This window comes from Dermacentor silvarum, chromosome 7 (assembly GCF_013339745.2).
Source record: "Dermacentor silvarum isolate Dsil-2018 chromosome 7, BIME_Dsil_1.4, whole genome shotgun sequence".
Classification (NCBI taxonomy): Eukaryota; Metazoa; Arthropoda; class Arachnida; order Ixodida; family Ixodidae; genus Dermacentor; species Dermacentor silvarum.
The window spans coordinates 64,473,025-64,490,053 of NC_051160.1; the positions used below are offsets into that span (position 1 = coordinate 64,473,025).

At 48.1% G+C, this 17,029-nt stretch overlaps 2 protein-coding genes across 2 annotated transcripts; one reads left to right on the forward strand and one right to left on the reverse strand.

Annotated features, from left to right (window-relative positions):
- Positions 1–298: 298 nt before the first annotated feature.
- Positions 299–1,441, forward strand: LOC119458924 (leukocyte elastase inhibitor). Its single transcript, XM_037720779.1, has one exon. The coding sequence runs from the start codon at positions 299–301 to the stop codon at positions 1,439–1,441; it is 1,143 nt and encodes a 380-aa protein (XP_037576707.1).
- Positions 1,442–9,448: 8,007 nt separating this feature from the next.
- On the reverse strand, positions 9,449–13,235 carry LOC119458136 (leukocyte elastase inhibitor B). Its single transcript, XM_037719957.2, has 2 exons — positions 12,892–13,235; positions 9,449–10,730 (listed from the first exon to the last, which is right to left on the reverse strand). Exon 2 carries the CDS (start codon positions 10,717–10,719, stop codon positions 9,583–9,585), a length of 1,137 nt encoding a protein of 378 aa, XP_037575885.1. The 5' UTR covers positions 10,720–10,730; positions 12,892–13,235; the 3' UTR covers positions 9,449–9,582.
- Between the last annotated feature and the right edge of the window lie 3,794 nt (positions 13,236–17,029).

Genomic DNA, 17,029 nt, shown 5'->3' on the forward strand with positions numbered 1-17,029 from the left:
GTTGGCGTGAAATTACATTTGTTAAATTTGACATAGGCAGTGGGATTTTCTTAAACGTTGAAGCAGATTCTTGCAGTTTGTGGTTTTCGACCGTTCACCAGTACCTGATTGGTACTCAAGTCATACCCCATAGGTCGGCATACTTACTGCGAGCTTCCGATGACTTCATGCTGTTGAAGAAGTTAAACAAAATGAGTGATATGTGGGAATTCCTTATTTCCTTAAGATTTTGGCCTTCTCTCTAATACTCTAACGTTATCTTGTCCTTTTCTTTTCTTTTTCTATATCGCATAGCGCAATGACGTCATCCGCACTCGGGGTCTGCCTGCTCAAGCTCTCCATCGACCTGTACACCCAACTACACTCTCTTAATAAGGAAGACAACATCGGCTACTCCCCGTACAGCGTAGGCAGCGCACTTTCAATGACCCTCGCCGGCGCACGAGGTAACACCGCAAAGCAACTGGCGGCCGTTCTTCACGTCACTGAAAGCGACAAAATACACGAGCAGTTTGGGCAGTTGTTGAATCAGTTACCATACAGCTGGGATTCTGATAACAGCTTTCACGTGGCCAACCTGATGTACAGCGAGCGTGAGCTTAAGGTCCACAAGGAATTCCAGGCGCTTCTGGAAAAAGACTTCAGGGCTCGCATCAAGTCAGTTGATTTCAAGAAAAACCCAGAGTCAGTCCGAAAAGAGGCCAACGAGTGGGTCTCGGCAGAAACGAAATCAAAGATCACAGAGCTGATTACGCCCGGTAGTGTGACACAAAGCACCGTATTCATTATACTCAACGCTATTTACTTCAAGGGCACGTGGAAACAGCGGTTCTATGAGAGAGACTCAAAAAACCAAACTTTTCATCTCAATTCCAGAAGCAGCGTGGAAGTGGAAATGATGTTCAAGAGGAAGGCACAATTCAAGGTCGCCCAATCCACGGAGTTGAAGGCGACGTTAGTGGAAATGCCGTACATTGGTAAAACATTTTCGATGGTAATTCTCGTCCCCGATGAAGTAGAAGGATTGCCTTTCTTGGAAGCGCAGCTCACGGAGTCGCGTCTTCGCTCGGCTCTAAATAGCCTAGCCATGAAAGGCAACGTGGAGCTTACTCTTCCCAAGTTCAAGCTCGAGTACTCTGCTTCATTGAAGGAAGCACTGTCTGCCCTCGGAGCCAAAGACTTGTTCAGCGACAGCGCGGACCTTTCTGGTATCTTTGAGAGCGGCAAGGCTTCTGTCTCGCAGGTCATCCACAAGGCGTTCGTTCAAGTGAATGAAGAAGGCACGGAGGCCGCGGCGGCTACGGCGGTGATAAGCACGAAGTATGCGGAAAGATATCCTAAACCGGACATTCGCGTTGTCGTGGACCATCCGTTTATGTTCCTTATCAGGAAAAACGAAGGGAACGTAATCTTGTTTATGGGATCGGTCCGTAAGCTTTGAGGGCCGTAGACGAGCGCTGTGGTGACCTTCTATATAAATATGATACAATAAAGCTATTGGCGTAAATAAATAGCTGGGCCTCAATGGAGTACATAATTTGAGCATCACTTGAGGACTTTTAGAGGCATCTTTGGAAACCAGTACAAACTTACGTATATGGTTAGTGACATTTAATTTAGCACAACTTTTTGGTGGCATGAGCACCGAGTGACACTCTTGTTTATTGCGCAGTGACTTGCGGTTAGGGACCGACTTCCGGTTTGTCAGTGATGAGGGATCAAATTAAAAATAAATCATAAAAATATTAAACATGTAGATATTGATGGCTCCACTTACTGTGATGATATATATGACATCAAAGCGCAGCTTTAGTAGAGTAAAGAGCTGATTCTGTTTCAGGAATAATTACAAACAATTAAGGAAAGTCCAAGTGCTGTACACCAAAGCACACAGTCGTACACTTTAGATATCCACAGCACCAGTACAGGTTGCCGTGAAACTCCAAGACCACAAGCGCCGTCGTCAGTGACGTCACACTTAAACCAGGGGTACCCGCCATTACTAATTAAAATAAAGACAAGCTAATTAGAGCTACACATCACCTGACACAGCGTGAACGCCTGCCTAACACATCGGAGGGGTGACGTCGCTACCTCCTCTCGCTTCTCCTCACCCGGCGCGCACCTGCTCCGTCGCTCGTTCGCTCGCGCCAACTGCGCGCTGGCGCTCGTTACATGCTCTGACGTCGTAGGCGGAGGGGCGCATAAGGTATTTTGCGTGGAAAGTCCGTTAGGGGGATGCGCGTCGCGACCTTCTCGCCCTGCTTCCCTCACTCGCCCGCTCCTCTTTGCGTGCCGGTTCCGTTCGCTCGCGCCTCCGAGCTCGGTTTCCGGCCCTACACCATGGTACACCAACGACGAGATGCGAGTGCCACTTGCAGACACCTAAGTCGAGCATTAGGGATCTCCAACACTCTGGACACTTGTTCGCACGGACTGTGCAAGTTGGCCGGAGTGAAAAAATACGCTCCAGGCGACTGGTCGCGAATGTCAGGCTCAGGGGCGAAATACGCGTCCCTGAGCACCACTCGCGCGTCTTTCGTGTACGGGCAGGTCTTCGATAATTATGGCCTCAGGCGTGTTACTCACCTTCGTTTCCATCAGCGAGGTCTCCCTCAGTGCGCAGCGAACAGCCACGCATTCGACTAATGATTGCGTAAAATTTTAGCATCTGGCGGGTCCGGACGGTGCGGCATGCTGCGATCCGAGGACATATCGGGTTCCTGGAGTGCTAGCTGCTCAAGTACTAAAGGAGTTGGTGCTTCCATGTGCTCCGGCATTGATGAATTCGGGAGCAGCTGCACAGACTGCTGTGGACGGAAAGTGGTCACGGTTTCTACCAGTGGTAGTATAGTGTGGGATGCTGACGCCGAGACGGACCCTCGCGGTGGAAAAAATGGCTCGCATCCGTGGTCTACCACGGAGCAGGCTGCGAGCTCATCTACCAAAACCTGGCCAGGCGCAGCTGCAGCGCCGAGATGGTGCAACTCCCGAGCTTCACTGGGTTGCCGCCGCAGCACCTCAGCTGGCGTAAACTGCCACGGTCGAAGCAGCAGTGGTGGCTTGCTGCGTGGTCAGAGCTTGTGGGGGAGCCGGAGGTGTCGGTTGGTGATGCGCCGCCCGGTGGTGGGTCGACGCAGGAGCGGCGGTCACCACGCGCTTCCCACCGTCTGGGTTGAAGCCGACGGCGACACCCGGAGAGCCGACGTCTACGACGGGGCAGCCTGCGGCCCTCCCTGTCGAGGCGTTGCTGCGCAATCCTGCCTCAGCATCGAAGCGGGAGTTCTCCAGATCGCCGCGCGCAGAACTGCGCTTATCCGACTCACCGCAGGCATGAGGAAGCGGGCCGAAAGCAGCCATCAGAGCTGCACTCCCTTCAGGCCACGACCCCTGTTTCATACCTGCGTAGTAGGCGGCACCGCAAAGTCGTTTCGCTGCAACCAGCCATCTTGTGTGGTCTGGCCAGGCATGACGATCACCCAAGGCATTGATGCTGCGAACCCAAAGGATGACGTCGACTTGAAAGCCGCGAAACATCGGGATGTCCACGAACGCCGACTGCATGCAGGGAAGCGTGGACGGCGTTCCCAGGCAGGACACAAGCGCTGACGGATGCGAAGGCGCTCGTCATACCCTGGAGCTGTTGTGTCAGTAACGAGATGGCTCGCGTGACGTATGTCAAGCTGCCAGCTGAGTCATCTATTGAGCCAGGGGTGGAATCCGCACACCCTGGGGTGGCGGCAGCGGCCGTAGTACTGGGACCAGCTAGACCAGTGACCAAGGGGCGGTGAGCGGCATCCGTTGAGCCAGGGTTGGGGGTGGCCGCGCACTCACTGCAGCCGGAAGCATGGCCAGGGGAGCGTGAACAGCATCCCTAGCTGGCTGAGATGGCGATGACATCATGGCGCAGGGATCCATGGCATGAGAAGCGTGGACAGCGTTCCCTGGCCGCAGGAGGAACGTACGACGGCGAGGATCCGTGTCGAAGGCAGCGTGGACGGCATGCCTTGGTGGATTGGAGGTCTAGGTAGTCCCAGGCGCGGCATCTATGACAAGGGAAGCTTTGACGGCGTTCCTTCGCTAGAAGGACCCTGGACGGCGAGATGCCGGACGATGCAAGGCCTCCGCAGCACGGTGCTGAAGGCTGGAGCGCCTTAAGACTGTCGTCGGCTGCGCCATTGTAATAACTGAGAGAGACACAGAGACAGCCCCCGTTCACTGGGCCGGCTGGTCTATTCGCTCCCTCCTCTTCTCCCCTAGCGCCCGCTTTCCGAGCGCACGAGTCCTAGTTCACTTCGTCTTTACAATATACATGTGTGTATTCGTGTGTGTGTATAGTGCGTGCGTGAGTGCGTGTGTGTGTGTGTGCAGCACATATGTATCTCGCTGTCAATGCTGGCTGTACTGACCATCCATCACATATCGCCGTTCCTTCAGCCACGATGATCATATGCAGTCTTTGTTTATATAGAGGTCACAAGCAGTAACCCCGCACTCTGTACCATGCTCCTGTTAAAGTGAAGTAGGGGACCCGTATAATGCCGCTTGACTACCGTTCGTCTAGCATACTGCATCGAACAGCAACATCTGAATACTTATTGGACTTTAACAGATATCTCAAAGAAATGGCATCAACCACTGATGAAGATACTATTCAAAAGTCACAGGCCTGCGCGGCACATGCAGCACAGTCACAGCGTAAGCTGGTTGAGCGGCGCAAGAGTAGCTCCAATTTCGGCACCACGTCCAAGAGGGTCTTTGCGGCAAAGTGTACTCGCCTCAATTTTGACGAGAACGAAGGCCGACGGCGAGCTGCAGCTTGTAATGCTCTCTGCACAGCAGTCTCCTGAGCCCGATGATGCCTGGTTGTAGCCGCGCTCGTAGCTCTACGATTGGATTCTTCAGCAGCGGTTCGTACAGGTGTGCGAGGAGACGTCATAACGTGTACCGAAGAGCTGACCAGAATACGTGGCGCACATCTAACACGGGATAGCGTTGATTGCGCGCCTCGTCTGAATCGCATCTCGTCGTCTGCGCCTGCGCGCGCGGAGGTTGCAGGCAAATTAAGTAGATGGCGCCCTATAGGCAGGCGCGCAGGTCTGCGCCTGCGCGCCTGCCTATAGGGCGCTTAAAGGGCATATTTCTGCTGCCTCAAGGCCGTTTCACATGGTGCAATTTCCATCGCACCGGAAGTGCGATTTCCGTCGCATGCGACGAAAATCGCAGTCGCAGGGCGGATTCTGCGATTTTCGGCCGTGACCAACCGGTTGGTCGCAGCGTCGCAACGTTGCAGCAATCGCTGCGATTTTCCGTCGAAATTGCGCCGAGAGCTATTTCGCTGTCTGTTTTGGAAAATGGCGGCGGTCGCTCAACGCAACGTTTATAGATACTTTTTTGTCTATAAATATTGGCTCAACAAGCCTCGAACAGTGCAACTAATTGAGTGGAGCCTTGGATTGCGCAATCGGTACGTAACATCAGCACCGACACGCGACCAGTGCAGATAAAAACTCATAGGTCAAATTCGCTTCTGTGATTTCTATGCGTTTGTTGACACGCTACGTTGCTAATCACGCGACGCTTTTTGTAGGTTGGCTTCCGGTGCTGATATTACGTGCTAGTACGTACTTTTGCGTGATTTTCCGTTATTCACACGCGCTGCGAGTTGGTAAATACTACGAGGTGTATGTCGTCCCAATTTTCTGGTTGGAGAGACAACTCGCGATATACGAAAACGTCACAGTTTTAGCGAGGTATGCTTTTACGGATGGAACAATTTAAAGAATATGCAACTACAGACAAATGCTGCGGTCAATAGGTCACGCCATACGCGCGACCATTTAGTTGCAGTCGGTTGGTTTGGGCTTTCATGCGCATTTCCCCCAATGAATTATCTCATTTCAAGGTTCTGTTACTTCCGCTGCGAGACCCGACTGCTTATCGGGCTTGCAGAGTGAACGTGGAAACTATATATCGTAATGAATGTTCTACAATAGCATATTTAACGCTTTGACTGGGAATAAACAGTATTGTCAATTTGTTTTCGGAGCAATATTTAAACAGATTTTTTCTCGTTTTTCTGATGTATCATTTTTCTCCTGTACAAAAAACCAATAAACCTTCAGTGTGTTGCAGACTTTGTATCCTTACTGCATCTGTATTAACCCTCACATTAAAAGGTAATTGCATATTTCGCTTGCTTCAGTGCATCGAATTACTTTTGTTTATGCTGGTTGTAACATATCGCAGTACTCTAAGGAACTACTTCGCCATAAACATCCTTGCCTTTTCTTGCTTCTCTGTCTCTACTTCCTGCAAAACACATGCAATAATGCGAAAAGCAGGCAAACGCCTTGTTTTTACAAGCAGTAGATAACTCATTAAACAAAAGCAGATCAAAATGTGCACTGAAGTCAGCCGGTTGCATTTCTTCCTGTGAATGATAGCATCTTTTGAAATGTGAGTGGTTCTTGCATGTTCACAGCTGATAAAGTGTGCAGACGCATCACGAGGTATAGGTCTTGCCCATAAAGATGGAGGCAATGTTGCTAATGAGTCTGCAATTACATGTATTACTGCATAAACTCGTATAATCACATCCCATCATTACTCAGTCTAGCTTGCTCAGAGTCATAATCACCAAAATTCTACTTATCCGAGCTTGCTCTGACTCATATTCACCAAAATTATACTCAGATGAGCTTGCCCTGCCTACCATGTGACAATATTCACTAAACGTTTACTCAACCAAGCTTGCTCTTACTAGTATTCACCAAAATTCTACTAAGTCAGCCTCACACGAACTCATACTCACGGTTAGTTCGAAGTCTTAGTGATCCGACGTTTGAGTTCACCGTGCTATTTATACATTACATTATGTGACCTGTGCGGTGAATAAGGAAACATTGTATATGAGTACGTGTTGCATCGGGTGAAATAAGGACAACTATACATGCTGCAGTTAGTTTTCTAGAGTTTAACTGACCGTTGCGTGAAAGCTTCGCCTCATGTCGATTCAAGCAAGTGCATTGGATCTGCATCATATTTTTCGCCAATCCTGCTGGCTGTCCTGGCCATTACTGGGTGGCCACATTTTGTAGATTTCAACACAAAGTTGAATAAATGACTGTGGTGCAATATATTAAAAAAAGATGCTTGCATCACTGCCAGTATAACAATCAGAACATGATACAAACACATGCACATAAGATGCACACAAACGATAAATACATAAACAGATGGAATCAGCTAAGCCACCACCTATTGAAAAAAAAGAAAAAGCACAGGCCAATGCTGCAGTGGGACTACGTATAACCATTCCCCTTGCCAGGTACATGGGCTATAGGAGAAACACACGTGCCACCTAGCAGTTACCTCGAGGTAGCAGCTATGGACGCTTTTGCATTCGCAGCTGGCCACTCAACCACTCAAGTGTTTTCAGTGTGTACTTGTACTTAGGCACACTTTTTATTGTCCATATCTCAAAAATTTAATGTGGCTCCTCAAAATTTTGAGAATGTTTGGATCCTGAGGCTTGCAAGGGTAAATATTTTTATTCCGTTCTCGTTCAAGGTGAAAGCTCATACAAAAGCATGGAGATATTGTCAGTGCCCCTCACTTTCCCTCAGAACATACGTAGTCTGTTATGGAGATTCTAGCAGCTTTTCAACAGCAAGAAAGGAAATCGGCTTCCCCTGTTTTCAGCATTGGGTTAACGCAGCCATTCAGGGAGGCATAACGTTTTGCTAATACAATCGGTGCGGGAATTGCAGATTAGATTGTACCTTGACGCTTTCCTTGCACTTTCTTATTTTGGTGAAATAATCTAGTTTGAAATGGCTCCATTTAGCATGCTCTAACATTGGTCTAATATATGTTAAGTACATGACTAGCTTAACAGACTGGGATGCTGGATTTTATTTCCAGGAACGGAACCATAGTGCCTGCTCCAATTGCATATGTTCTTGGTTATCTGGGGTTTTCAGCCTCACTTTTAAGATAATGTGCTCAAGCATGTAGAAGCACACGTATGCTATTAACGGATAGTTTCCATAGCTTCTTACTTTACATTTACCACTATGAATACAACATTTTAGCGTTCAATTTTGTTATTAAACAAAGAAACGTACTCCTAACAAGGTATTTTAATGTTAGCCGTGGGGCTACGCGGCTGCGCTACGTGCTGCAGAATATTGACTTAAGCTTCCTGATACATATTCACAGCACACTAACAGCGCGAGAAACAGGACGAGAAAATAGACGACTCCCATGTCCGTCAGAATGATATGATACTACGTACACAAGTGACTGCAGCTCCTAAAAAATGTGGTGTCGGCTTCAACGCCTTTCGAAATATTCAGAGAGCACTTGTATAAATAATTACAGCACACGCGCCGCGACGGACGAACCATGCTGGTGCTAAGATTAACGTTCACAACACAAATTCCATTGCACGTTCAGTAATTACACACACATCATTTGCGGCTTCCTTCAGGGGCAGACGTGAGCTTTTGGGTTGGTGCTTGCTGCTAAGTTTGGTGCAAGAATATTGCAAGGAGCAGGAACCACTTATGCGCAATTACGAGCAATATACACACATCCTTTCTTCAGAAGCTGACGTTAAGCACGGGTAGCGTTGACATGACGGTCTCTGCGTTGACATGACGACTTTGCTGCAGTCGAATTCCGAATACTGCATATGCGATGACAACAGCTTTAGGGGCTTGTTGATAGGTCCTCTTGTAATTTGTTGTACCGCAGGAAGAACGACACGGGCATAAAACACACACGAGACAGCACACAGCGCTGAACGACCACTTGCAAACAGCTGTTTACGTCTGCCATTCCTCCTCGTATTCAACTTCATAAACCGCTGTTGCGCCTGCAAAACAAATTAAACTTTGAAGCGTTTTTAAATTACTTGGTCCTAATAAAGAGACGTCAATTATATTATAACGCGCACGTCTTTTTCATTACAATAAAGGAATTATGCGGCGTGTGCGACAAAACCTCGCACCAAGCAACCCTGGGCGTCGCACCAGTCGCATTGTTGAAATCGCAGTCATGTGAATGAGCCCTCAAAAAATCGCATTGCGATGCGTGCGATCGCACCGATTTTTTTCGCTCCAATCGCAGCATGTGAAACGGCCTTCATAGCGAACGTTTGCGTGGCTCAGTGATAAAGCATCCGACTCCTATGCATCGAGCCTGGGTTCGATCCCGGCGGAGAGCGGGTACTTTTTTTCGCATTTCCGGCGATAGCGGTTACGGCCAAACGCCGGCGGCGGCATCATCGCGAACCGAAACGGCTATTAGAATGAGCCGATAACAGCTTACGCTGTAAAACACTTGGTCAGCCATGCTGCTTGTGACCAAGGCAGTCACCACTCAACCCAGTACTTTCAACCAGTCGTGAGGACGGTATACTGAGACACACATAGGCTTAAGACTCATCTCTCCTTGTTTATTTTCAACACCCAGAGTTATAGCCCGAATAACCTAGATTCCATAACATGCGCGCCTTTCTTGTTCCGCAAATATCTAAAGTCACACTTCAAGCATTTCTGCGCATCACTTCTCTGTTCACAAACGGCGAACGGAGCCAACAAAAAGGACAACCTCAGGGTCACGGCTTCGGATAAGAAACATGAATGGTCGGTCCACCACAAATTTACGCTCTTTTTCGGGCATCCTGGCACAACGGACCACCATGGTTACAGCGGTAGCGGCTGCGGCCTCAGTGCCTTCTTCGTTGACTTCCACAAAGGCCTTGTGGATCACATCGGTAGCGGATAGCTTCCCTGCATCGCTTATAGCAGAAAGATCGGCTGCTGGTCCGAAGAAGTCATTGATCCCCATTACTTTTAACGTGGCCTTCAGGCTGACGGCATGTTCTAGCTTGAATTTGGGTAAGTAGAGCTTGACGTTGGAATATATGCGCATGTTCTCCAATAGTTTGGAAAGTGCTGAAGCGGTCAAGCGCTCCTCCAGTTTGGACAACCCCTCAATGTCCTTGGGAAGAAGCACCACCATGGATGTTTTGTTGCCGCGGTATGGTATTTCCAAAGCTTCAACCTCGATGTCATCGAAGTGCCCCATCGAGAAGCTGGACACCTGAAACATCATCTCGACTTGCGTCTTGTTTTTCGTGTCCAGGTGGAAGTCGGAAGTGCGCGTATAATTTGAGTTGAACTGCGAGCTCCATAGGCCTTTAAAGTAGATGGCGTTTACGAGTATCAGAGTAGTCAGGTTGTCCACGCTACCGCTCGGAAGGAGGTCCTTGATTTTTGATTCCGTCGCCTTCTCTACCCAGGAATTGACTTCCTGCCGAACGCTCTCGTACTTGTTCCTGAAGTCGACGGACTTGATCGTCGCGTTGTACTTGTCGCGAAGGAGAGCCACGTAGCTGGACAATACCGGAAATGTCTGTTCAGCGTACATCCGGTTGGCGATGTGAAACTTCACGTCAGTGGCGTAATCAGGAAGTTTCGAAAAGAAGCTCGCAAAGTGACTGTGGACCTCGTCAGCGTCGACATGGAGGACAGCTGACAGTTCCTTCGCCGTGTTACTTCGGGCGCCTCCCAGTGCCATGGAAAGGGCAGCAGAGATGCTGAATGGCGAAAAGAAGATGTTCCCATGCTGGTGGTCCTTTGGCATAAGCTGCTTGTAGACGTCCACCGAGAAATTGAGGACAGCGTCACCGAGCGAGCTGGCGGCCATGGTCGCGTCCTCTGTAAGAAGCAAGAACTCTTTCAGCGTGTTCCTTAAAACTTTGTTGTGCGATTATTTGTAAATTGAGAAAGAAGAGTTCGGCTGCAGATGCAATTATGCGCAGCGTGTCCAAGTCACCTAAAACTGGTAACTACGCGGAATAGCTTCACAGGACTCACCGCTTTGAAACTTCGTCTTTCTTTTCCTTGACTTAAGTTTTGCGTTCCAACGATGCCGTCGTGAAAGCTTTACAGCACATGGCACAACAATGCTTATAATAGCGTGCTTGTAATTAATGCATATGTGTTGGCGTTCAACCCATTATCACAATAAGAAATGCATCTCGGGTACTGAGGAGGTTGACAGAGAGTTGACGCTTGCGGTGCTACTGCCTTTGTCAAGATTTATATGACGTTTTAGTCACACATCCTAAATAGTGCACCTACTATATGGATTATGCCGTGGCGGATCAGTGACTATACGCAGTTCTAAAGATGAGCACGAGGTCGCAAGTGCGGTTCCCGATCACGGTGGTGCATTCTCATTTTCCGGTGAGGGCAGAATGCAGAACCGCTCGCTCGCAAGTTCAAAAATCCCAGATGGCCACAATTGTGCCGGCCGTAGCCTCGTACAATGGCGTCTCTCATGGCCTGTGTACAGCTTGGGATTCTAAACTCCATGAATTACTTCATCATTAGCGTCTAATAGGTTGCAACACGATCAAAAAAGACAAAATAAGGTCGCGTTGTATTGGCGCACGTGCGCAGGGACACCACGTCACTGTAAGCAAAACTGTTGCAAATCTTTGAGAGTCAATATTAACACAGATCAGGTATACTGCCATGAACCGAAATACTAAAAGTCCAAGGTACTATTCACTGCAACAAGCCCTTTCATTTTCATTTCGCCACAGTGTGCGATGCCGGTGCGATCCATGATTTGTTGCCAAGTTCGTGCTAGCCATCATGTTTAGAACCTGTTGGCGTAGAAATACCACATTGCGCTTTAAATAATTACACGAAAGAAACGTTATTTCTGATTTGTTCCTTTTGTGCTACAGATCCACCTTATTACTTAGAGCAGAATTTATTGTCCTACCATCGACCAGCACGTCTTCTGAATGTCCATGGAAGCTATTTTTAAGGTGACGTGGCAGTAAATGCCCAGTGGTGCTTATTCAATCACGAACCCTCAAGTTTCGTTTCGGCTAGAACTTTTTGATGTTTGCCAAAGCCTCACACGTGGTCATGTTGAGCGGAATGCCCATTCAGCGCACCAAATTAAGATGGAATAAAGTTCAATGGTAGTTTTAAGCAAAGGGAACGAAGTACGTTTGTGAGTAACCTATTGTTTAACAAAGAAAGGATGGTCTCTGTGTGAACCCTTCCTTGCCCAGTGTCGCTCAGGAACAACAGTTCAAAAAAAAAGCTTTTTGTCCTCCCAACGAAGGTAAAACACTGATGGCGGCCTTTAGGATGTTCTAAACAAAGCACGGAGCAGGCCGTTTAAGTTCGGTGGAGTGCATTGTCGAGCACGTTGGTAAACCATGTTACCATGAAACTAGCACAAAATTGCGAGAGCGTTCTGTCGGGATCAGAGTTGTTCTCGACTGAATGGTTAATTCTCATGCCGGTATTTATCTGTCTATTTATCTGCGTCTTTTAAATCTGTGTAGGTGCACGTTCTTTTCTCGCTGACAAGGAAGGATAGTTTTTGTGCCTAATGCAAGCGTAAACAAAACAGCCGTTTCGTCGGATCCCTACAAATCGGCCTCGCGTGAATTCCAACACAAAGTAATGATACGAGCTTGAGGAATCTTACGTAAGTGGTGAAGTTTCCTGATAGTCCTCTCACGGCTCATTTTGTGACATTTGATGCCTAAGAGCAGCCACACAATAAAATAACAATGCCTGTGACTAAAAAGAATAATATTTCAGCCCATTAACCTGGAGTTATTTAACGTGCACTACAACAAAGAAACACGGGCGTTTCTGCATTTCGCCTCCATCGAAATGCGGCCGCCGCGGCCGGGATAAGGTTCAAATCAAGATGTTTAGATAATCCGGCAATATGCCTTAATGTATAGAACTACAACACTAGCGTCCTCAGTGGCACTCTCTATAAAGAGCTGTTCAATAACCTATATGAGCTATAGAATGGGAATCGGTACCACCAACAGACCTGTGAGCCGTAATCAAATTGTCGCCAAACGTCCGTCTCTGCACGATCAGCACGGACGCGAAAGCAAGCGAGTTGACGGGTTTCGATGCCTCCTGCTCTGGCGAAACACCGGCAAACTCCACTGCGAATAAGCTGTCGGGCAGTCGTTATCTCCGGACTCCACCGATTTCAGGCATTATTGCTCAGCGCCGATGCGCGTAGTACCGTACCAACTGTTGGGCATGTCCTGAGAGGAATGCGTTGCACCCTGCGAGATAAGACTAGCGCGTCAGTCCTTTCACCGCCACGTTGACGTAGAAAAGTAACGGAGCGACAGAGAGCGGGGAAGCAGCTGTTGCCCGCCACTTGCACAACAAAAATTCCACGAGTGCGGCGGCCCGGCTACGCCCCTTTGCGCCGCGAGGTACCTAGCCCAATCCCCAGGACTCCCCAAGGCCGGCGTTCGTTAGGAGCCAGCTCGTATTAACCGCGTCGCCTCGACCGTGGAAAAATCGACTACGAGATGCAGCGCTGTTCATTTCGGAGGCGACGTCTATTCACGAGAGGTTTTCTATGCTCTCGCGGTAGTGGGCGTCACCTGTATAATAGAGGGATTCACGCTGTTGTCGTTCAGCCAAAGTAGAGATTATGGTTAGCGCATGGATTTTCCTGCGATGTAGAATGTACCGGTTCACAAAGCACGTTGTGGCTGCTTTATTATTGATTTGGTTCAGATGTGTTTGCCCTGAGATTGTCTCTTATAGTGAAGCGCTTTAAGTTTGAAGCTAATTTATTCCAGTGCGCAAATTTTCAGCACTTAAGTTAATTGCAACAGTTTCGAGCATGCATCTTGCTAAGTCTAGATATCGCTCGGTATGCAAAAATAACCGTGTATTTTTTTATTAGTATTCTAAGCGATCATCTTCGCTTGTAATTTTAGATAGTTGTTGAAGTGGAGAAAGTAGAGCTAAAATGACACTAAGTACCGTAGTAAAGCAAATCGCCTAAGAACAAAAAATTCTGCAACAAGCAGAATATCCAAAGGTTCGATCATAGTTACAAAGACGAAGTTTAAGCATCAAGTACGGCTGTTCAGCTTTCATGGGAATGGTGGGCAGTCGCCACCATTCCCAGGCAGGCTGAACAGCCTGCCTGGGAATCTCGTAGTCGATTTTTGCACGGTCGAGGCGACGCGGTTAATACGGGCTGTCTCCTAGGGAACGCCGGCCTTAGGGAGTCCTGGGGATTGGGCTAGGTACCTCGCGACGCGAAGGGGCGTAGCTGGGCCTTCGCACTCGTGGCGTTTTTGTTGTGCAAGTGACGGGCAACAGCTGCTTCATACTCGCGCAAGAGTTCACGTTATTATTTTTCACTTATCTCCACTATACACACTGATCTATACCGGTATTCTTTGTATGAACTTCCAGTAGTGCGAGAACTCCCGCGTGTTATACGCGGGTTGGAGCTTGCTGCTTTTGTAGAATAATCATGAAATCATTCACTTTATGCGCAGTTTTCACTGATTCCACTACAAAACTTGTCACGATTTGTCATGAGTGCTTGCAAATGGGTTTTTGTTTATCACTTCCCGATTGCGAAATTGTGAATGTGGAATTTTCGATAGCTCTGTAGTCTTCTATATGTTCAGTTCTTTCCTGTGACTGACCTGTCAATGCTGATTTAATTGCACCGGTCACTAGTCTGAATTGGCTATCAGTCGAATAATTATGTTTACACAGGAAAACCTTGCCCGTTAGAAAATGGCTTAGTGAAAGAGGCATATTCGTACCAAGGGCAATAACTGTTTGCGGTGCATAAAAAAAAAGACAGAGTATGTGGAGCCAGGGGTGGATCCAGGTTTTTTCTGAGGGGGGGTCAGCTTCTGTCAATGATGATGATGATGATGATGATGATGATAGTAGCATTTCTTATTTACCGAAATTCACCGTTTCTGCTCACCATAAACCAACGTTTGATACGTCTAGAGCAACACATGCAGTCCACCGTGGTGGCTCAGTCAGCTCAGGCGTTGCGCTGCTGAGCACAAGATCGCGGGATCGAATCCCATCCGCGGCGGCCGCATTTCGATGGAGGCGAAATGCAAAAACGCCAGTGTGCTTGCGTTGTAGTGCACGTTAAAGAACCTCCGGTGGTTAAAATTAATCCGGAGCCTTCCACTGCGGCGTGCCTCATAATCAGAACTGGTTTTGGCACATAAAACCCCAGAAAAAGGAAGAAAGACCTGTAGCGAAGCCATATATCGGTTTCTCCGAGCTTATAGGAAGAGGACGTTACCCAATACAGCCATGTGCTTGGCGGCTGTGCCTGATAATACAGGGTGTTCAAAACTACGCTTTATGCTTTTCTTAAAATTAGGCACTGGGAGGCGCGCGATGACCACCTATGCAAATAAGTTATGTAGCCAGGGGGGCACAAAGTGAGATGATAATTATCGCTGTGAGCAGCCCAATTAACTAAAATTGAACGATTATTTTTTGTCGGTTATAATAAGTGGGTATGTTTGCATTGAAAACTTAGAGGCAGTCGTGTTTCTTACTGCAGTCAATAAAAAGTTAATTATTCAATCTTATCAATTCGGCTGCTGACAGCGATAATTATCGTCTCACTTTGTGTCCCCTTGGCCACATAACTTATTTGTGCAGGTGGTCATCACGTGCCTCCCAGGGCCTAATTTTAAGAAAATAATAATGCTTAATTTTGAACACCCGGTATATCTAGCCTGTATTGTTTCTTAAAATAAAATTTGGGATGATCTGTTGCAGGTTCGTTATAAATGCGTCAGCACGGGCCCGTCGTTGGAGTTCTGTTAGGACACCTTGTTTTCCTTAAGGAGATTATTTGTGTTCGGCTGAGACACCTTCGTTTGCTTTGGAGCTCCAACGCAGCAACCACTACGCTGGTTGTTCACGATATGCGAATCACCGCGTATGAAGACTCACGACACCACCTACAAGAAGAACGATGTGGTGTAGTAGCCGAGAGCGCGAGCCAGCGTCCTCATGTTTTGTTTCCGACGCCACGCCATCCTTTTACACAAGGCGCGCATCTGCTCCCGTTTCTCTAACCACGCGACGCCATCCTTGGCCCACGCGCTGGCGTTGGCCGCTAAGTCACGCTCCCCCACTTCGCAGCCGCTACTCGAGACTTCGCCCCGCTTCGCGAGAACGCCCACTCAGATAAACAGATCCAGCGGCTTTGACCCTACTATACGTACGGCAATAAAACTGCGAAGTTACAATGAAAAACTTGTAGCGTACGAACGGTACTGTGCTCGTACTAGATATTGTCAACGTGTAACTGTGATCACATTCAGGGCCACAGTTAAAAAAAGTTGCCCATGCTTTGCTGTTAGTTGTTATTATTTAAACAGGGTTTGTCCGAAAAGTAATATCAGTGAGTCGATTAAAAAGAAATTATTGATCAGATCGGTACAACACTATAAAATGTTTCAAAATAGGCTCCTCCTGCGTCGTTACATTGCTTCTAGCGAGATTTCCAACCATCGAAGGCGTCACGGTAGGCCTCCTTAGGAATGTCCTTTAGAGCCTTGGTGCAAACCTTTTCGACTTTGCCAACTGTCGCGAAATGATGTCGTTTCATGGGAATTTTCAAGCGCAGAAAGAAGAAGAAGCCTGGGAGAACCACGTCAGGACTGTAGGGCGGCTGGGGAACCGTTGGGATATTTCAATCGGCCAGGAAGCGAGTCACGAGGAAGGCGGTGCAGGCTGCATGGTGCGTTGTCATGGTGAAGTTTCCAATCGGGCCCGATATCAGGCCGGGTGCGATGAATCCTTCGTTTGAGTCGCTTGAGCACTTTCACGTAGAATTTGGCGTTGACGGTTGTGCCAAACTCATGGTGGACAAGACCACTGATGTCAAAGAACACAATCAGCATGGTCTTGACCTTTGACTTGCTAATTCTGGCCTTCTTGGGGCGAGGGGACGCCAAGCTGTGCCACTTGGCACTTCGCCTTTTTGTTTCGGGGTCGTATTCAAACACCAAGTTGTCACAGGTCATCACAGGTGACAAGGTCTTGTCACCTGTGATGACATTGTCCAAACGTGGGGGTCACTTTCGCACAAGTCCCAAACGTCCTGGCACGTTTCAACTCGGCTCTATTGTTGGTCGTCTATTAAC

What these genes read in the sequence shown, in the direction of transcription:
- LOC119458136 (XM_037719957.2), bottom strand. Translation starts at nt 10,719, where the DNA reads ATGGCCGCCAGCTCGCTCGGTGACGCTGTCCTCAATTTCTCGGTGGAC.
- LOC119458924 (XM_037720779.1), top strand. Translation starts at nt 299, where the DNA reads ATGACGTCATCCGCACTCGGGGTCTGCCTGCTCAAGCTCTCCATCGAC.